The 21,451-nt window shown below is 41.6% G+C and overlaps 1 protein-coding gene across 1 annotated transcript; it reads right to left on the bottom strand.

Annotated features, from left to right (window-relative positions):
- Positions 1-2,490: 2,490 nt before the first annotated feature.
- Positions 2,491-20,844, bottom strand: AS3MT (arsenite methyltransferase). Its single transcript, XM_055424746.2, has 11 exons — positions 20,672-20,844; positions 20,438-20,478; positions 20,055-20,182; positions 18,706-18,856; positions 18,064-18,200; positions 17,304-17,373; positions 15,922-16,003; positions 14,497-14,628; positions 14,026-14,168; positions 11,486-11,620; positions 2,491-4,622 (listed from the first exon to the last, which is right to left on the bottom strand). Coding segments are annotated over exons 1-11 (1,125 nt in total). The 5' UTR covers positions 20,673-20,844; the 3' UTR covers positions 2,491-4,517.
- Between the last annotated feature and the right edge of the window lie 607 nt (positions 20,845-21,451).

The following is a 21,451-nucleotide window of genomic DNA, read 5'->3' as shown; positions in this document are numbered from 1 at the left end:
CTGTCCTAAATTTAGAAATGCGTAATAAACCAAATTGACTGTGTGGATCACAATAAACTATGGAAAATTCTGAAAGAGATGGGAATACCAGACCACCTAACCTGCCTCTTGAGAAACCTGTATGCAGGTCAGGAAGCAACAGTTAGAACTGGACATGGAACAAGAGACTGGTTCCAAATAGAAAAAGGAGTACGTCAAGGCTGTATATTGTCACCCTGCTTATTTAACTTCTATGCAGAGTACATCATGAGAAACACTGGGCTGGATGAAGCACAAGCTGTAATCAAGATTGCCAGGAGAAATATCAATAACCTCAGATATGCAGATGACACCACCCTTATGGCAGAAAGTGAAGAACTAAAGAGCCTCTTGATGAAAGTGAAGAGAGTGAAAAAGTTGGCTTACAGCTCAACATTCAGAAAACTAAGATCGTGGCATCTGGTCCCATCACTTCATGGCAGATAGATGGGAAACAGTGGAAACAAAGGCTGACTTTTTTGGCCTCCAAAATCACTGCAGATGGTGATTGCAGCCATGAAATTAAAAGACGCTTACTCCTTGGAAGGAAAGTTATGACCAACCTAGACAGCATATTAAAAAGCAGAGACACTACTTTGCCAACAAAGGTCCATCTCGTCAAGGCTATATATGGTTTTTCCAGTAGTCATGTATGGATGTGAGTTGGACTATAAAGAAAGCTGGGTGCTGAAGAATTGATGCTTTTGAACTGTGGTGTTGGAGAAGACTCTTGAGAGTCCCTTGGAATGCAAGGAGATCCAACCAGTCCATCCTAAAGGAGATCAGTCCTGGGTGTTCACTGGAAGGTCTGATATTGAAGCTGAAACTCCAGTACTTTGGCCTCCTGATGTGAAAAGCTGACTCATTGGAAAAGACCCTGATGTTGGAAAAGATTGAGGGCAGGAGGAGAAGGGGATGACAGAGGATGAGATGGTTGGATGGCATCACCGACTCAATGGACATGAGTTTGGGCAGGCTCCGGGAGTTAGTGTTGGACAGGGAGGCCTGGCGTGCTGTGGTTCATGGGGTCACAAAGAGTTGGACACGACTGGGCGACTGAACTGAACAACTGGTGTCAAAGAATAGCTTGGTGTGTACATGGGGGAAACCCATGCGCTGAAACTGGGTACTGAATACTGTATATTATGTAGTCCTATGTCTGGCTTCTTTCACTTAGCGTAGTATTTTGTTCAGTCGTGTTGTTCATGTGTCAGCAACTTGTTCCTTTTAAAGATAAATTTTATTCTATTATGTGGATCAGTTCAGTTCAGTTCAGTCGCTCAGTCGTGTCCGACTCTCTGCGACCCCATGAATCACAGCACACCAGGCCTCCCTGTCCATCACCAACTCCCGGAGTTCACTCAAACTCATGTCCACAGAGTCAGTGATGCCATCCAGCCATCTCATTCTCTGTCGTCCCCTTCTCCTCCCGCCCCCAACCTTTCCCAGCATCAGAGTCTTTTCCAGTGAGTCAACTCTTCGCATGAGGTGGCCAAAGTATTGCAGTTTCAGCTTTAGCATCAGTCCTTCCAATGAACACCCAGGGTTGATCTCCTTTAGAATGGACTGGTTGGATCTCCTTGCAGTACAAGGGACTCTCAAGAGTCTTCTCCAACACCACAGTTCAAAAGCATCAATTCTTCGGCGATCAGCTTTCTCCACAGTCCAACTCTCACATCCATACATGACCACGGGAAAAAACATAGCCTTGACTAGACGGACCTTTGTTGGCAAAGTAATGTCTCTGCTTTTTAATATACTATCAAGGTTGGTCATAACTTTCCTTCCAAGGAGTAGGCGTCTTTTAATTTCATGGCTGCAATCAGCATCTGCAGTGATTTTGGAGCCCAAAATAATAAAGTCTGACACTGTTTCCATTGTTTTTCCATCTATTTCCCATGAAGTGATGGGACCAGATGCCATGATCTTTGTTTTCTGAATGTTGAGCTTCAAGCCAACCTTTTCACTATCCTCTTTCATTTTCATCAAGAGGCTTTTTAGTTCCTCTTCACTTTCTGCCATAAGGGTAGTGTCATCTACTACATTTGCTAGTTGATTGCAGTTGTATTGCTTCTAAGTTTGGGGCTATTATGAATAATACTCCTGTGTACACTTGCATAATTGTCTGTGTGGACATATGTTTTCATTTCTCTTGAGTAGATACTTAAGAGTGAAATAGCTGGATCATATTTTGTTGTTCAGTCACTCAGTCGTGGCCACCTGATGCGGAGAGCTGACTCATTTGAGAAGACTATGATGCTGGGAGAGATTGAGGGCAGGAGAAGGGGACGACAGAGGATGAGATGGTTGGATGGTATCACCGACTCAATGGACATGAGTTTGGGCAAACTCTGGGAGTTGGTGATGGACAGGGAGGCCTGGCGTGCTGCGGTTCATGGGGTCGCAAAGAGTCGGACACAACTGAGTGACTGAACTAAACTGAATAAACCAAATAATCAGAACACCATATCTTTCCATCGTTTACTGTTGCAGGACCACCAAGCATTTATGAATAGCAAAGTAGGCTTAATCCCAGCTGTACCATTCTAAGTGATACTGTCACTGAAGTAGGTTATGATTGAATAGATATTGAACTCTACAACCAAGAAAGCACTGTTTAGAATCAAGGTCACACGGATGCATCGGCCTTAAAGTATACCACCAGTCCTTTCCTCAGTTTATAGTAGTAAGTTAGTGTCTGTACCTGAACCCATTCAGAAATCTGAGAGGTTTTCCATTTTGTACAGCTCTATTAAAAGAGGGTTCATGTCCCATAAATTCATTCCAATGTATTCCGTTCCGTCGCTCAGTCGTGTCCGACTCTTTGCGACCCCGTGGACTGTAGCCTACCAGGCTTCTCCGTCCATGGGATTCTCCAGGCAAGAATACTGGAGTGGGTTACCGTTTCCTTCTCCAGGGGATCTTCCCGACCCAGGGATCGAACCCGGGTCTCCCGCATTGGAGGCAGACGCTTTAACCTCTGAGCCACCAGGGAAGCCCCTCCAATGTATTAGAAGACCTAAAAATTTTCCTACTTCTAACAAAAAAACTCTTCAGTCCTATGTGTTCCCCCCTTATTCTTTTTGCACTGAACTCAGAGCAACTAGTTGATATTTCCTTGTTAAAATTCTTCATTGCTAGAAGGTTGTTATTTAAAAACTGAACCATTAGCTCCTGATGACCAGGGCTTTGGCTTATATATGACTTACACGTTCTGTCCCTAACAAAGTCTTCAAGTACAACTGGTCTTCAATTGATCTAATCATTCTTGAAACTTCCCTTAAGGTTCTTAATTTCTAATGATACAACCATCCTTGAAATCTTCAACCATCCTTGAAGATTGAGGAGAAAAGAATCCCTCAATCTTCTTTAACTTTGGAAACTAGGACTAAACCTAATACTTTCCTACAGGTTTAACTAGGGCATTTTATAAAGGAAAAGAAAACCCACCATTTTTACATCTAGTTTGTCTTTTAAAAAGTATGAAACTCTTTTCCTGATCTGGTTAAGATTTACTGCATATGGTCACCATGTTGTCTTACGTTAGAGTAAACTGAAGTCAAAAAAATTAATACTTGGGTTTTTACTTCATTCAATTGCACATTGGAGGAAAAAAACTAATATAAAAGACCATTATCTCAAGAGCACTCCTACCAAATTTGATTTGGCAATCTTTTGGTATGATTCAAATAATTTCAGTAGGAGCTTTGTTTAATGAGCACACATGGTGAAAAGTCCAAAAGGTTCTATGCAGGTCAGAAGGAAGATGTTTTCCCTGAGACTCGGCCAACTCTCTTTTCTAAAGCCTTCCTTGCCCAAGGGCCAAGCTTTCAGACTGCTGCTCAGTTCCATTTCTGGCCACCAGGTGGCACAAGAATCGGGTAAGAGGAAACTGGCTTAACGGGTCTTTACGTGATTTTGATGTAAACCTTTAATACTTCGTAAAGAACTCATTTTTTTTCCCATCATCGCCGAAGAATTGATGCTTTTGAACTGTGGTGCTGGAGAAGACTCTTGAGAGTCCCTTGGACTGCAAGGAGATCCAACCAGTCCATTCTAAAGGAGATCAATCCTGGGTGTTCATTGGAAGGACTGATGCTAAAGCTGAAACTCCAATACTTTGGCCACCTCATGCGAAGAGTTGACTCACTGGAAAAGACTGTGATGCTGGGAAGGATTGGGGGCAGGAGGAGAAGGGGACGACAGAGAATGAGATGGCTGGATGGCATCACCGACTTGATGGACATGAGTTTGAGTGAACTCCGGGAGTTGGAGATGGACAGGGAGGCCTGGTGTGCTGTGATTCATGGGGTCGCAAAAAGTCGGATACGACTGAGCGACTGAACTGAACTGAAAGAACTCATTTATTTTTATCTAGAAATCAGTGGACTTCTGCCACTTGTTCTTTCTTGTGGCATGGGATATGGGAAAGGGTGGGTTAAGACATGTGTAACTCATTCTTTCACCTCCTGCCCACTGTCTTCTGGTCAGCTGTTGTTTTAGGAGCATTTCTTTGTACTGCAGCAGCCACCAACAGCGAGGGAACTTCTGGATTCCGCACTGTCAGACCTCCCTGCAAGCTCAAATGGATCTGTGATCACATCCTGTCAAAAGATAAACCAAGACAAAAAGATAAGTTAAAGGTGTTTTGACAGACACATTTCAGCTGGACTTAATGCTTATTTCCTACAAGGAGGACAAAATTGTACAGTTCTGTGGGGTCCGGGAATAGCATCAGTGACTCACTTATCAAGGTGGCTGTCTTTTCCTGAAGTCTCTAATCAAGTTATCGCTATTTTCAAGGTAAACTTCATTTAAAGCTTCTGAAAGGTCCCTTTTGGGCCAGAAGAGTTGATTTTGGGATTCCCATTTGTTTGTGCCTTTTACCTTTTTGTAACTGAACTACTGACATGCTGGATCTTCTTCCCTTCCCTTGGTCTAATCTCTAGAAACATGTGTGCAAGAGAAGGGAAGTCCCAGATACCAGGGCCCTCATTAGCAATTGCTGATATTCAGATGCTGAGATTGCCAACCACAACCAGTAAGATTTCAGGGCAGAGTAAGTGGAACTTTCAAAAGATAAGACAGCAGTCTTTATTTTTCCTCCTTTCACCTTCTAATGAGATACCTCTACCAGCAGTGCCAGCAGAGTCAGAGAAAAACAGGCACAAAGACTGCACATCAAGAATATGCACAAGCCACCTTATTAATGAAAGTGAACTCATTAAACATGATCTGACACTCTTGTTATTTGTTGGTGGACTGCAACCTATTTGTTTGTAACTGCAAACAGAAAGATGTACAAGTAATATCAGTACCACTTCCAAATGTCTGCAACCAGCCCAAAAAGCTCTCAAAACTTGAAGGAAATAGAAAGTGGGACACCCTGACAAGCAGTCCTTTCCAGCACTAACTGTGCTTCTATGAACAGTATAGGTATGAAGAGCTAGTGCAGCATACGGGTTAAGAATGTCCGCTCCAGAAACAGATGTGGGTTCAGATTTACTCCTTGCTAGCTGTGTGACCTTGGATCAGCAAATTAATCTCTCTTCATTTTACAAATGAAGAAAAGGAGTATTATGAGGACTAAATGATGAGGTGCCTTCAACATATTAACTGTTTGATAAAGATTAGGTCCTCTAGACTACAACCAAAATCACTGTAGACGGTGACTGCAGCCATGAAATTAGAAGATGCTTGCTCCTTAGGAGAAAAGCTATGATAAACCTAGACAGTGTATTAAAAAGCAGAGACAGCACTTTGCCAACAATAATCTGTACAGTCCAAGTTATAGTTTTTCCAGTGGTCATGTATGGATGTGAGAGTTGGACTATAAAGAAGGCTGAGCGCCGAAGTATTGATGCTTTCAAACTGTGGTGCTGGAGAAGACTCTTGAGAGTTCCCAGGACAGCAAGGAGATCAAACAAGTCAACCCTAAAGGAAGTCAACCCTGAATATTCATTGGAAGGATGGATGCTGAAGCTGAAGCTCCAATTCTTTGGCCACCTGATTTGAAGAGCCAATTCATGGGGAAAGACCCTGATACTGGGAAAGACTGAGGACAGGAGGAGAAGGGGGCAAGAGAGGGTGAGATGGCTGGATGGCATCACTGACTCAGTGGACATGAGTTTGAGCCAACTCCGGAAGATAGTGAAAGACATGGAAGCCTGGCGTGCTGCAGTCCATGGGGTGGCAAACAGACACAACTCAGTGACTGAACAACAGCAGCCACTGCTGTCATGTGATTACTCCCACGACTATTAACTAGAGCAAGACAGGACATAGCACACATCCTATCTGCATCACTGTAGATGCTGCAGGGTTTTAACAATTCTTTTAAATAGCAAAATACACTTTGCCTGTCAGGATTAAAAAAGGAGGAGGAGAAGAAGAAAAAAGAAAAACGAGGACTCTCAAAGACAGTCATTATGGAGTCAAGTCCCAGGAAGAAGCAGTACTTTCATTTCTCTACTGCACCAACTGATAGGGTGACAGAAATACGAGCAATCCCCTACATGCCTCCTGCCTGTGGTTCTCAGGAATCTATCACAAAGGTCTTCCATAAAAAAGATAAGAACGTCCTCCTCCGAGAGCCCAAGGCTGTATTTCTAGGACACACAGCTGTTTCATTCTTCAAATCTTCCTTCAGTGTCAATTAGGCCCATTTCAGAAACACGGAACTGACGGCACAGCCGCAGGCTGAAAGAAGTAAGGCGAGAGAGATGGGAGATGGTTCTGATAAACCAGTTCAAACATGCAGAAAGCTGCATTCCTGCCAGAGGTCAGGCATCCTCCTGCACATGAGGTACTGGAGAGCTCTGCTGGCAGAAAATCAGTTCCTGCAGAAGCAAACACATCTCACTACAGTTTCCCAGCCAGAGTGGGCTGGGGGAAAGATTCTGCTTACTTGTAACTAAACCTCTGACAGCCTTCAGAACCAGGATTCAGGAAACCAAGTAGAAGAGAATAGAATGATGAAAGTATTTCCAGATAAACACTGATTTTGACCAGCAAGATTTTGTTATCAGTAAACAAATTTCAAAAGACCAGTAACACATTCATGAAATGCAATGGACTGAAAAGTCAGAATTCAAATTTCTCTACTTTTCCCTCAAAAGTAGAGTGCTCAAGAATCAAATAAAGCAAAAAATAAATAAATAAAATCACTTTCTACCTCTAGAGATGGCTTCTACACTTAGCTCAGACTATGCCACTAGGGAATTCCCTAATAAGCTTCACTCTTAAAAGACTGCTTGGGGACATCCCTGGTGGATAAGAGTCCACCTGCCACTGCAGGGTCATGGGTTTGATCCCTGATCCAGGAAGATCCCACATGCCTCAGAGCAACTATGCCCATGCGCCACAACTACTGAGCCCACACTCTAGCGTCTGGGAGCTGCAACTACTGAAGCCCATGCGCCTTACAGCCTGCGCTCCACAACAAGAGAAAACCGTGCACCAAACCAAAGAGTAGCCCCCTCGCCGCAACGAGAGAAAGCCTGTGCAGAGTAACAAAGACCCAGCATGGCCAAATAAAAAAAGACTGCTTGGGAATTCCCTGGCAGCCCAGCGGTTAGGACTCAGTGCTCACTGCTGGAGCCCAGGGTTCAATTTCTGGTTAGGGAACTAAGATCCCACAAGCACTGTGGGAAGAAAAAAAAAAAAAGACTGCGATGTAAAAGGTGGAGGAAAAGGCACAAGAGTTACTTGTGTATCAATGTTTGCCCCATGCATCTAAAACTTCTACAAAATATAAAGAGCAGAAAAGTAAAATTCCTGAAGATTATAGAAATTCCGAGCCAGGAGAAAGGGTACATGAGAAAATGATGAAAGAATCCTGCAAAGAGGATCAGAATTCAAACACATAGTACACAGTTCCAAGATACCAATAATCTTCAGTTTAGTTCAGTTCAGTCGCTCAGTCGTGTCTGATTCTTTGCAACCCCATGAACCGCAGCACGCCAGGCCTCCCTGTCCATCACCAACTCCCGGAGTCCACCCAAACCCATGTCCATTGAGTTGGTAATGCCATCCAACCATCTCATCCTCTGTTTTCCCCTTCTCCTCCTGCCCTCAATCTTTTCCAACATCAGGGTCTTTTCCAATGAGTCAGCTCTTCCTATCAGGTGGCCAAAGTATTGGAGTTTCAGCTTCAACATCAGACCTTCCAATGAACACCCAGGACTGATCTCCTTTAGGATGGACTGGCTGGATCTTAGTCTTTAGTTGGACCAAGAATCTTAGCAAATACAAATCCATAACCATAACCACCTCTGTTTCTTGAGTATGTTATTACTCGCCAGGCATTGCCTAACATTTACATGTATCATTCCATTTTACTTTCACAATCTGAGGGGAAAAGGGATTATTATCTTGCCATTAAACATGAGGAAACCGAGGGTTTGAGGAGCTTAGGTAAGGAATCCAAGATTACACATAGGCGGCAGAGCCGAGATATGTACTTAGTCTATCTGTGTACATACACCCCACCATCCTGCCCAAGAAACAGCAGTAGCTTATTCTGCTGGGCAGGACTTTGGTGAAGGTTAGAAGTTCTGTCAGACAAAAAAGACTTGAAATCCATCACCAAGCCTATTCTAAATAATAGAATATTATAAATTAACAAACGGATTAATAATTATGAGAGCATGAATGGGGGAAAGGTAAAAATAAATGAAAGATGCCACTATCTGTTATCACTCCCTATCCCCCTTCTTCATAGGGAGGTTGTGAGAGATGACTGGAGATAACTTATGATAAAATGCTTTTAAAAAGTGCTACACCAATATTTCAGTTACTAGAATAATTTTTAAATAAGAATCTAAGATATTTTAGAAAATATTCATTTTAAGAAAGCTTTGGTACATATACACAATGGAGTATTACTCAGCCATTAAAAAGAATGCATGCATTTGAACCAGTTCTAATGAGGTGGATGAAACTGGAGCCTATTATACAGAGTGAAGTAAGCCAGAGGGAAAAACACCAATACAGTATACTAACGCATATATATGGAATTTAGAAAGATGCAAATGATAACCCTGTATACAAGACAGCAAAAGAGACACAGATGTATAGAACAGTCTTTGGGACTCTGTGGGAGAGGGTGAGGGTGGGATGATTTGGGAGAATGGCACTGAAACATGTATGTTGTCATATGTGAAACGAATCACCAGTTCAGGGTCGATGCATGTTACAGGATGCTCGGGGCTGGTGTGCGGGGATGACCCAGAGGGAGGATAAAGGGAGGAGGGATGTGGGAGGGGGGTTCAGGAGGGGGAACTCATGTACACCCAGGCGGAGTCATGTCAATCTATGGCAAAACCAACCAATATAATATTGTAAAATAATTAGCCTCCAATTAAAAAAAAAAGAACTCTCAAAAAAAAAAAGAAAGAAAATTTAAAAAAAATAATATAAGGAAGGAGAAAAACCAAAAAAAAAATAGACTATGCTGGAATATTGGCTCAAATACTTCACACTAATGAAGATGGCTACAATCAAAACAGAAAATAACAACTGTTGGCAGGGATGCAGAGAAATGGGAACTCTTACACATTGCTGGTAGGATTGTAAAATAGTGTAGCCTCTGTAGGACACAGTTTGGCAACTTCAAAAAGTTAGATGGAGAATTACCATATGACCCAACAATTCCACTCCTAGATACAGACCCAAAAGGATTCAAGACAACCACTCAAACAAGTACATGAGGCACATATACATGCACAGTCACAGCAACAAGACTCACAATAGCCAAAAAGTGGAAACGTCTATCAACTGATGAATGGACTAAAAAGAAAAAAATGTGGTATAGCCATATAAGGGACTATTATTCAGCTATGAAAAGGATAAACACTGCTATATGAATAAACCCTGAAAACGTTATATTAAGTAAAAGAAGCCAGACAAAGAAGGTCACAAAGTATTTTATGATTCCACTTATACGAAATGTCCAGAAAAAGCAAATCCAGAGACAAGAAAACAGATTAGTTACTGCCAGGGATGGGGGAGGGTAGGATTGGGGATCAGTGCTTAATGGGAATAGGATTTATTTTGGGGATGATGAAAGCTTTCTGGCACTAGATAGTGGTAATGGTTGTACAACATTAAAAACAGACTAAAAGTCGCTAAATTGTACAGATTAAAATGGTTTAAAAAAATGATTAAAATAGTGAATTTTGTTATGCAAATTTTACCTCAAGTTTTAAAAAGCACTAAAAGAAAACAAGTAAATTTATAATGTTCACACAGAGCAGATCTTTCTAATGGTAACACCAGAGCCAGAAACCATAAAGGAAATGACCACATAAAAACTGAAAACATCTATTCAGGAGAAAAAGCAAATAAAAAGGGGAATCCCCCTGTGGTCCAGTTGTTAAGACTCTACGCTTCCACTGCAAGGGGCATGGGTTCAATCTCTGCCCCGGGAACGAAGGTCCAATATGCCATGTGGCACAACAACAAAAAAAAGCAAATGAAAAGATAAATGAGAACAAATTTGCAACATAATAATAAAGTCTTATATTACATAGGCAGTTCACAATAGACGAAATGTAAATGCTCAATAAACATAACCAAAAAGTTCAATGTACATAAATAAATTACATCCTGCTTATCAGATTTTTAAAAGTTGTTGTTCAATCACTCAGTCATGTCTGACTCCTTATGATCCCATGAACTGCAGCATGCAAGGCTTCCCTGTCCTTCACTATCTCCTGGAGTTTGCTCAAACTCATGTCCATTGAGTCAATGATGCCATCCAACCATCATCTTTTTAAAAAAGTAATACCCATATTAGTAAGAATACAGGGAAAAGGTATTCTCATACACTGCTGGCAGGCATGTAGACTGGTACCATCTTTCTGACTATTCATATTAAAAGGTCTATTGTTGCTGTTTTGTCACTAAGTTGTGTCCAGTTCCTTGCGACCCCATGGACTGTAGCCCTCCAGGCTCCTCTGTCGGTGGGATTCCCCAGGCAAGAATACTGGAGTGGGTTGCCATTTCCTTCTCCAGGGGATCTTCCTGACCCAGGGATTCGAACCCACGTCTCTTGCACCTCCTGCATTGGCAGTGGATTCTTACCATTGAGCCACCACAGAAGCCCACATTAAAAGGTGTATGAATGTATGTATACTTTGCATAATTTTTCCCAAGGTAGCTCTTAATCTTTTTTGTATCTGTACCTCTTTGGAAACCTGATGAACCAGACTCTTTCCCAAGAAAATACACATACAATTTTAAGGGGTTCATGGATGCTTTAAAGTCCACTGATGGATGTACCAAGTCAGCATTGGAAAAATGAAGTTATGAAGTTAAATCATTTTATAGGTACAAAAATACTAGAAATAAGTTATGGTGGCCAACTAAAAGAGTAATGATTTGTTTCTTTAGCAGTCTGTGGTGATCACAACAATTTTTTAAATGGTTCTCTGTTTGAGGTTAGGGAATTAAAAGCCAAGCCAACCTTTACTTCTAAAGCAGTACAGCCTCCACATGTTGGCAACTTCTCTTCATCTGGTCCGATCAGAAAATCTTGGGCAAATCGTGAATTCTTCAAGATAGCCGCCGTTTCTTCATCTACTTCAACAGCTTCATCTTTCTGAAGGGAAGCATGAAAGACATTCTTAGAGATGCCACTTTTGTCTGAATAGAAGAAAAACACCCTGAATGGTTTTTCTATTTACTACTATCGAGTAGTATCTCAAGATAAAAGACTACACTTTTTGACATAGTATTTTCTCACGTTCAGACCCTGCTGCTAGTAGCTTCATGCTTATTTCTCCATGGAATTGATCAGTGTCATTATCAGTTTTCCTTTGGTGGCAACGTCAAAAAAAAAAGGACACTCATCGCTCCAGTGTCTAGTTTCTGCTCAGAAGCATATATAGAAAACCACTGCCCTCCGAGTTTTATCTTATTTGTTGCTAAAATGAGGCATTTGGACTAATGGCTTTTATGGAGTGTTTCCTTGAGTCCCAATGTGCCTGGGAGGTGCATAAAGGGTCCATGCCTTGGGAACCAGGAGTTAACACAGGAGATCCTGAGCTGTCCAGTCTCTGCTCCTGTCCGATAAATTCTGCTTGTATCCCTTCAGATACTGGGGTTACATAAGGCAAGGACCTACACATAGTAAGTATTGGTCTTTTAAATAAAATTTTGGGCTTCCCTGATAGCTCAGTTGGTAAAAACTCTGCCTGCTTTTGCTGAAAAAAAAAAAATTCTGGGGATAGGTAGAGGGTGGGCAGATTGGCTGATGGGGGTCAAAAGAGACAAACTCTCAGTTATAAAATAAATAACTCATGAGGCTGTAATGTATAGCATAAGGACTGTAGTTAATGATACTGTTTTATATATCTGAGAGTAGCTGAGAAAGATCCCAAAATTTCTCATCATAAGAAAAAAACACTTTGTAACTACCCATGGTAATGGACATTAACTATAGACTTACTGGATGATCATTTTGCAATATATACAAATATTAAATCACTATGTTTTTATACCTAAAGTTAATATAATGTTATGTGCCAACTGTGTCTCAATAAAAAATAATTCTGCCATTAGAAATGTTTTTTTTTTGCAAGCCTCTAGACCAGAGTGATGATTTTACTGATTCTGTGAATCTACTGAGCAGGCAAGTGGCAGTATATCAATGAAAAAGCATTAGTGGCTCTGTGGCACCAGGAGTATTTAAGAAATCTGAAAATGCTATCTAGAGAAAAACATCAGAGTAGGGAAACAGTTAAGTTCTTCCACCTTTGGAACAAATAATGACTGTATCTTCTATCTACTGAGTTCCCAGTACCAATGTTTTACTGATACTGCTGCTGCTAAGTCGCTTCAGTCGTATCCAACTCTGTGTGACCCCATAGATGGCAGCCCACTAGGCGCCTCTGTCCCTGGGATTCTCCAGGCAAGAATACTGGAATGGGTTGCCATTTCCTTCTCCAATGCATGGAAGTGAAAAATGAAAGTGAAGTTGCTCAGTTGTGCCCAACTCTTAGCGACCCCATGGACTGCAGCCTACCAGGCTCCTCTGTCCATGGGATTTTCCAAGCAAGAGTACTGGAGTGGGTTGCCAGTGCCTTCTCTAAATGTTTTACTACATTATTGCTAATCTTTATAGAAAATCTGCCACATAGTATTATTATTATCCCTACTTTTACAGTGGAGCAAACTGTTTCTCAAACAATTTTGGTGGCATATTCAAGTTTACTCAAGTAATAAATAAATAACAGAGCTAGAATTTGAAACCAGCTATCTAGTTCCAAAGCCTGTACTTACCTATTTTGAGAAAACAAAGCCTACTCTAAAAAGAGTAGTAGAAATATCAGTGTCATCATTAAACACTAACAATTCCTTAATGCAGAAATACAATTAAGCAACTGAAATATTGTTACTCAGTACTCTCACAGCTTACCATCTTTATAATACCATTACTCTGATGTATGAATGATGTTTCTCATAGAAAAGTTTTTAAGGGGTCATAATGATATTTGGTTACATAGGAGAACCTTCTATTCTTAGGAGATGTATGCTGAAATATCTAAAGGTAAAATGTCATGATATCTGAAACTTACATTTTAATGGTTTAGCAAACATATATATATATTTATATACATTCATATGTATGTATATATTTGTTGTTGTTTAGTCACTAAGTCGTATCTGACTCTTTTTCAACCCCATGGGCTTTAGCCTGCCAGGCTCCTCTGTCCATGGGATTGATTTCCCAGGCAAGAATACTGGAGTCAGTTGGCATTTTCTTCTCCAGGGATCTTCTTGACCCAGGGCTTGAACTTGGGCCTCCTACATTGCAGGCAGATTCCTACCACTGAGTCACCGTGAAGCCCATAAGTATGTGTGTGTGTTTGTTTGTGTGTATATAGATAGACACATACACATATACCAAGACCAGAAAAGTGAGAAGCAATGCAAGATTAAGAAAAGGTTTGTGGAACAAAAGTAAGAAGAAGAATGCTGGAAGTCATGGAAGTCTTTAGTTACCTTAAATGTGAAATTTGCATCAAATATTAGTTCTTTTTCGTGCCCTGTGATTCCTCCATTGTAAATGACTTGGCATTTTTTGGATGGTCCTGTCTTAGGGAGTTTGAAGAGGCGGTATGTTGCAGAAACAAAACGGCAGTCACCTAAAAACAGAATATACTCACGGTTTGTCTCCAGCACTGCAGTGGTTATTGGTCTGCTCAACAGATGAAGACTTAAATATTATAAAGATGGTTTCTTCTTTGCATGCCATCAGTCATCTTTCTGGGCACATGACTCTATTTACTGAGTAACTTCAAAGTGCTTTATTAAACACCAAACTTTGGGAAGCTGCCATTAAAGGGGAGATAAGATGGAGATTTCCAGATGACACAGTCTCCTTCAGTGAGATTCACTGAGGAGATACTTGCTAATCACCAAATCTGAACCATTCAGGGTGGAGTTATAACAGTCCCTGCTACTGTTTCTTACCAATCATGTTTTCTAGCTCCTTGTTTTGAACTGTAATGAAACTGGCAGTGACCAAACGTGGAGGGCAGAACCCAATTTTTTTGGCAAGGATAAAAAGGTCCTTCCAGTACAAAGCACCACCCAGGCACTCACCTGAAGAAAGAAAAATCACAGATCAACCAATACAACTAGATATTAGGGAGTTATTCTTCTGGTATAATTGATTAGGCTATGGTATTACTTAGAACACAGGTCCTAGAAAAATAGAAGAAGGACCTGAGTGTCCCCCAAGGTCTAGAAAATCAAGGTTAAGGCTGGACATGCTAACGGTTCTGTCAATCAGAATATTCATGCATATATTAGGTCACATTCTGAAAATCACTATGTTATATGAGTAAAAAAATACAGGAAAAATTACAAAACTGCCTCTTAGTTCCAGATTAACCTTATAACAATCTGCTACTAGAACAGTAATTACTATTAACATTCATAAGGCATTTACAGTTTTTAAGTTCATTACGTCAACAAATTAGAAACAACCTAAATCATTACCAAGAAAGAAATAGCCAAATAAAATATGGTTCAGCTGTACAATATAATTGTATAATACACTTTTAAATATTTTTAAAAATTTTAGGCTTAGGAAATATGCTAGACAAAATTGGAATACTAAAGTCTATATGCAGCATATTCCCAATATTTTTATACTCACCCACAGGAAAAAAAGCAAACCTAAAAGTATATATACTAAACTATTAAGAGAGTTATATGTTTATTAGTAATTTTTTCTTTCTGTATTTTCCAACTTTTTTTTTTTGGCCACGCCACTCAGCATTTGGGATCTCAGTTCCCTGATGGGGGATCAACCCTGCACCCATTGCATTGACAGCACAGAGTCTTAATCACTGGATTTCCGGGGGAGTTCCAACAATATCTATGTCTTACTTTATAATAAGAAAAAAGTTAACATAATTTATTTTAAAAGAACTTTTGATTTCATAGCCAGACTGACCAAACACATGCCATTTATCTCCTCTATGTCCAGAAACTCCATGAAAATGACAGTCAGGGATCAACAACAGAATAATGATGAAAATACAGGGAATTAAGGACGCATCAACTCTGGAGCAACTGGCGTCATTTCCACACTACAGCTTTTAAAAGAATTTTTCACACACATTATCCCATTCAATCTTCATGACAGCCCTATGAGGCAGACTGAATTATTACCTACATTTTATAGTTAGGAAGTCATGACTCAAAGAGATTAATTAAATTGTCCAAGGTCATATCAGAGTTGAGTGTCAGAGGATGAGAAGAATCTAAGCCTGCTACCTAACACCATGTGTTCCCACATCACAAAGCCTCACCCTAGACATCAGCAGGATGGAATGCTGTACTTGAACGAGTGTCTGCCTCAAAACAAAACAAAACACAAACACCTACCCCATAAAACTCTGTGTGTCCTGATTTCTTCTGGCAATTCAAGGCTAGCATAGACGTCACTGAAATATAGCTCCCCACCATTCTGAAACAGCAGAATTAATCCAAACAAGGTTAAAGATTACATTAGTCCCTGATAGCAAAGAAAGGCATGAGGGGATAAAATCAAGTTTTAAAAAAACAAGAGAAGTTCCTGAGTTGACCCTTTTTGAACAAATAACTATTTGCTCCCTCTCTAGTTACAATCAATAGCCAACTGCCAAGATTTTTTTTCAGTGCCTCAGCCAATAGCTAATAAAGTAACTTTACAAACTTAATCAATCTGAAGCAAAGCAGACCAGGCTTTCACAGAACAGAAGTAAATGGTACTCATAAAGTCTCCTTCCTTAAAAATTATATAACTTTAGTAACACTGTTATTTATTTTTGTAATAACACATTACCTTTTTGAAACGTCCTTAAAAATCTCAGGCATATGAGTTATCAGGAATTTTTAGATTTTATTTAGCTAATTTCAAGAGCATGGAGGTCTAGATTCTACAGTAATGTCTCTACCTTCTACAAGTACACCCTGGTGAAAGTAATGAGCTGGTCTATATAATGGCATACTAATTAAGACACTGTTAAATCATTTCTGCATAGTGTCCAACTCTTTTCAACCCCATGGACTGTAGCCTGCCAGACTCCTCCGTCCATGGAATTCTCCAGGCAAGAATACTGAATTGGGTATCCATTCCCTTCCCCAGGGGATCTTCCCAACCCAGGGATCATTTAAACCCAGGGATCATTTAAATTCGTCTCCTGAATTGCAGATGAAAGCCCTTGATCTCTGCAACAGTATTATAAACCAAGAATCTCAGAATCTTCTATCATGAAGAGATACATCTCATGACACATACAGAGGGTGTGGAGCGCCTGCAAGTTTTCCGTTTAAGAGTAATTAGTGTAAAAAACTCACCTTCTGTAATTTCCCAAAGATAATGGAATACTGATGGGTACAAAATAAGGAGCCCTGAGAAACACTGTCCACGCTACGAGAGTATATTCAAAATAACCTTAGGAGTTAGTCCAAAGGTCCCCGCAGCTCTGCAGATGCTATTCTAGGCTCCTCTACTGCAGCAAGCAGGAGGAAAAACAGTCAAAAAAGCAAATTTTAACATATTCAATCACAATCGTGACTCTCAAGATTTATCACCTTTTGCAACCTGAGAGAAAAACAAACTCATATCTCAGGTATTCCAATCACCCTCTCTTTCTGCCGCTCTTTCTAATTTAATGGATAAATTAATAAGAGTTGGAGCTGTCAGCTCAAGGGGACAAGCACAGGACAGATTCCGTGTGTTCTCACTGATGTTCAAAGACAGCCTGTCTCCCTCTTCTTCTCACCTTTAACACTAGATATACCTCCTGCAGCACTTGCTGTTTATCAGGTACAAGGTTAATGACACAATTGGATCTAAAAAAGAACAGAGAGAATGTCAAGCACACCTTCAGACTACTCTGACACCCTCAAATCCTTTTAGTCCCTAAAGGTGGTTCCCACCATTTTCTCAAAGCTATACCATTTTTCCCATCTCCCTCTTCCCTTCCCCACACTCAACTTTGTCCCAAGATAAGGAAGATAGAATGTTTAGAATCTCAATAAACTGTTAGCAAGTTTGAGTGTGCAGAAAAAATTCTGAGACATGATGTTGGCCATGCAACAAAATGACCTGGGACCAGACGCCTGTTGCACAAGGCATTTCTCATATAAATAGGTTGAGTTCCTCAAAGGCAGCTTTATTAAGGCTGTCACTTGGGCATGATTTGACAACTCGGAGGAAAAACAGAAACACAGAATCTTATCATTTGCCTTGAAAATAATACTAAAAATAACAGATCAATGTATATTATACAAGCAGACTCAGGAGTCTTGCTGGTCTTTTGGGCGCATTCATAAACCACAGTTCAGCTTAAAATCTGTTCTCTCTTAGGCTAGTGTGTTAGATAGCTAGTGGACTACAAGTGCCTCAGGCTAGCTCCATCCTTTTGTTAAGCCAGGATAAGTTTAAGCCCCTAAATGAGAATCCATTCAATAAAAAGTGGTGATGTTTGTGTGTTCAATCATAAATGGACTATATTCACAACAGTAAGGATGCAAACCTACATAACAATATCATAACTCTCATTCTTGATTCCAGACTCTTCCAACTTTTCTATGTAGCCATGAATAAAAGTCACATTGGGTGCCTGGAACCCATATTTTTCCATGTGATATTCAATATACTTGTTAGCTACTTCCACCTACAGGAAGGAAAAAAAAAGATTTGATAATCAACATTTTTGAATGCACTAATATTTTCCTAAAATTTCCTATTACTAACAGAATATACTCTCCCCAGACTATTTTAGGTAAGTAATCAAGGTTCATCTGGGCAAGGAGAATTTACTACAACATAGGACAATTCAATGAAGCATAAACCCCCTGTTTGATACATGGGTTTTATTTGAATAAACTCTTCATTCAAGAAAATCTTTAAGGATAAATGGTAGAAAGAAGGAAAAGATCAAACCCCATTCAGACATCATGAGACTCATATATCAGATCAAACCTCTGACTCCCTTCTCCCAGAGAGGCCCCTAAACCTCAAAGTTCTCAGCCTCCAAGTCAGGAAGCAGTAATGGCAGAAATGAGCATTGCATTTAGCATCTTTCTTAAATTATCCTTGACACGTAACAAGGAAACAATTTCATCTCTAAAAGACTGCTTTTCAGAATTTTTTCCTCCTTATCCCTGAAATTGCCTCACCTGACCTTCTGTCATGTCTATTCCAGTGACATGTCCCTTCTCACCAACCAACTGACTAAGAGCATAGCAATCTCTGCCACTTCCACTACCCAGGTCCAAAATCCAGCAGTTTTCCAGACACTCAGGGATGACCAGACCACAGCCATAATACCTGGAAAATAGAAAATATGTACATGTGTCTATTATTTTCCCTCTAGAAACTGGAAGACATGGAGCCACTAAATCTTATAAATCCTCCCTCCTTCCCTCCCTCCTTTCCTTCCAGCATTCATTCAATTTCTCTTTCGGAGCTTAGTCTCCCCCGATACACTGGAAGCTCCATGAAGGCCATCACTGCTTTGTCACCATTGAATTGATGGGCACCGCTCCAGGTAGTAAGACAAATAAACCAACTGAAATATTTGTTAGGCACTAATTGAGCATCTAATGCAGGTCCAGGGAAAGCTCATTACTGAAGAAGAAAGGTAAGACAAGCGTATTTAATGGAGGAGGTAAAACACAAACACAGAAAACATTTTCTATGATTTAATGAAAAACAGCGGCACGGGAAGTAAGTGCTATAGTGGTTTGGGGAAGCAGTGCTCAAGGACTGAAGATAGCTTCTCAAAGTAGGTAGGACATGAGTGAGGTGTTGGACAGGCGGGATTCAGAAAGCATTCCAGATTGATAACAGCATGCTGGGCAGGCAGAAATCATCTTGGCTGCGTTGATGGTAACAGGAAAGGAAAGGTCGGCCTAGAGTAGTCCAGGAGATCAGAGGGAGCCAAGATTGGTTAGGAAGGTAGGGCCAAACTGAACATGTTGGAATGTTATGTCAAAGGAGTGTGAATGTATCCTGTGAGTAAAGGGTTGTACATTGGGAGGGTGGGGGTATTTGAAGCCAGCATGTGAGAGGGTGTCACTGGATGTTCTTCAACAGAGCAGTAAGATAATCAGTGCTGTGCTTTACCGATTTTATGACAGATAAGGCAAGCCCCCCGGAGAAGGCAATGGCAAGCCACTCCAGTACTCTTGCCTAGAAAATCCCATGGATGGAGGAGCCTGGTAGGCTGCAGTCCGTGGGGTCGCTAAGGGTCGCACACGACTGAGCGACTTCACTTTCACACATTGGAGAAGGAAATGGCAATCCACTCCAGTGTTCTTGCCTGGAGAATCCCAGGGAAGGGGGAGCCTGGTGGGCTGCCGTCAGTGGGGTCGCACAGAGTCGGACACGACTGAAGTGACTTAGCAGCAGCAAGGCAAGCCCCATGGACTGGAGGTGGCGGGTTAATTCTAGTGACCTGGCATCACTATCTTTTGAGAAAGCTGCTCTCTGGGGTCTTCATGGAGGCAGCACAGAGCACTGTTACCTCAAGGATACTTCCTCGTGTACATTCTGCAGGGCTTCCCGGATGTGCTGGGGGACCGGCCTGGCTGCAGTGACACAGACATTGGTCTGGAGGTCTGTTGATTTCTTCAGCACCTTCCCATAGTAGGTCTGACCCAGGGGCCAAAGTGGGGTGGGGGTGGGGAAAGAAGAGCTGGTGTCCATTGGGGTAAGGCCCCCTGCACCCGCCCAACTCCACTCCAACCCACTGAGGCCTGGCCGGCCTTTGCTCCCTGTAAAGCTCCAAGCCCGGAAGTAGCCCTGCCCCAACCCCAGGAATCCTGGCGGGCCAGGCCGGGCTTCCAAAGGCCTAATGTCTCCACTCAGCCGATGCACCACCGCAACCACTGGCCCTACTGCTGGCACCTGCACGTCCTTCCGGATCTCAGCGTCGCGCGGGGTGGCCACTGCCGGGAGGAAGAAAAGGCAGCTGAAAAACCAGGGCGCTGAGCCCAGAGTGGAGGTGGGGGACCGCGGGGCAAAGGGGTGGCCTAGAGCCGGAGCTCCCTAGTGGTGGCGACAGTGGGAGGTGGGGGGAGCAGAGTTTCGGGCACAGCGCCTGCTCTGGGGGCGGGCGGAGAGGAGAGGGACTACACTCACTGTCTCCACGGTCTCCGGACTCCAGGACTTGAGTACCCGCAGACCGCTCTCCAAGCCCAGCGCTCCCGAGGCCCCGCCCCGAGGCAGGCAGGCCTGATTCCCCGCCCCCGCCGCCGAGGCAGGAACCCACCTGTGCAGTAGGCGGGGCCACGTGTCCCCACGTGCTGCTCTGGCCCTACTGGGCCTCACGTCAATTTGGCTTTCGGTCTTTCCAACCAGGAAGAGGCTATTACTGTTAATTAGTATCTTCCTTTATTGCTCGACTGTAATTTTCATTTTATAACTTTCATATTAACACCCATACATACATTGATTTTTGCCCCTTTAGGGAATGAAATCACCTTTTCTCAATCTAGTTTTTAAAGTCAAGTGTATTGAGATATAATTTACAGTCAGCAAAATTCACCTTTTTTTATAATGTGTACAGTTTTGTGACTTCTAACAAGGTACACATCACTATAATCGAGACTCTCTCACTCAAAAGTTTCTACGCTCCTTTGTATAGTAAATCTCCCCACCTCCAGCTTCTAAACAACCATAGATCTATTCTCCCAACTTTCCCAGAATATCACAGCAATAGACCCATACATTATGTAGTTGTTCACAATCTACAGTGAATTGTATTTAGGGAAGCAACTTTGCTAGGTTCATTTTTAAACTCTAGTATTTTTTGGTCAATTTACTTGTTTTCTAGGTATTGTCATCTCATCTTGCAGAAAATTTTTTTAATTTAGTTTTTCCTCCACTAATACATTTTATTTTGTGGTTACAACAAGAGTT

Source organism: Moschus berezovskii, chromosome 12 (genome assembly GCF_049115385.1).
Source record: "Moschus berezovskii isolate FMDL1 chromosome 12, NW_MosBer_1.0, whole genome shotgun sequence".
Lineage (NCBI taxonomy): Eukaryota > Metazoa > Chordata > Mammalia > Artiodactyla > Moschidae > Moschus > Moschus berezovskii.
This window is presented reverse-complemented; position numbering and strand designations above follow the sequence as displayed.

What these genes read in the sequence shown, in the direction of transcription:
- AS3MT (XM_055424746.2), bottom strand. An exon ending in AGATCCGGAAGGACGTGCAG is followed by an intron (nt 20,183 to 20,437) that starts GTGCCAGCAGTA and finishes CCCCTGGGTCAG; the next exon opens with ACCTACTATGGGAAGGTGCT. An exon ending in GTACTGCTTTAGAAGTAAAG is followed by an intron (nt 4,623 to 11,485) that starts GTTGGCTTGGCT and finishes ATCTTTTGACAG; the next exon opens with GATGTGATCACAGATCCATT.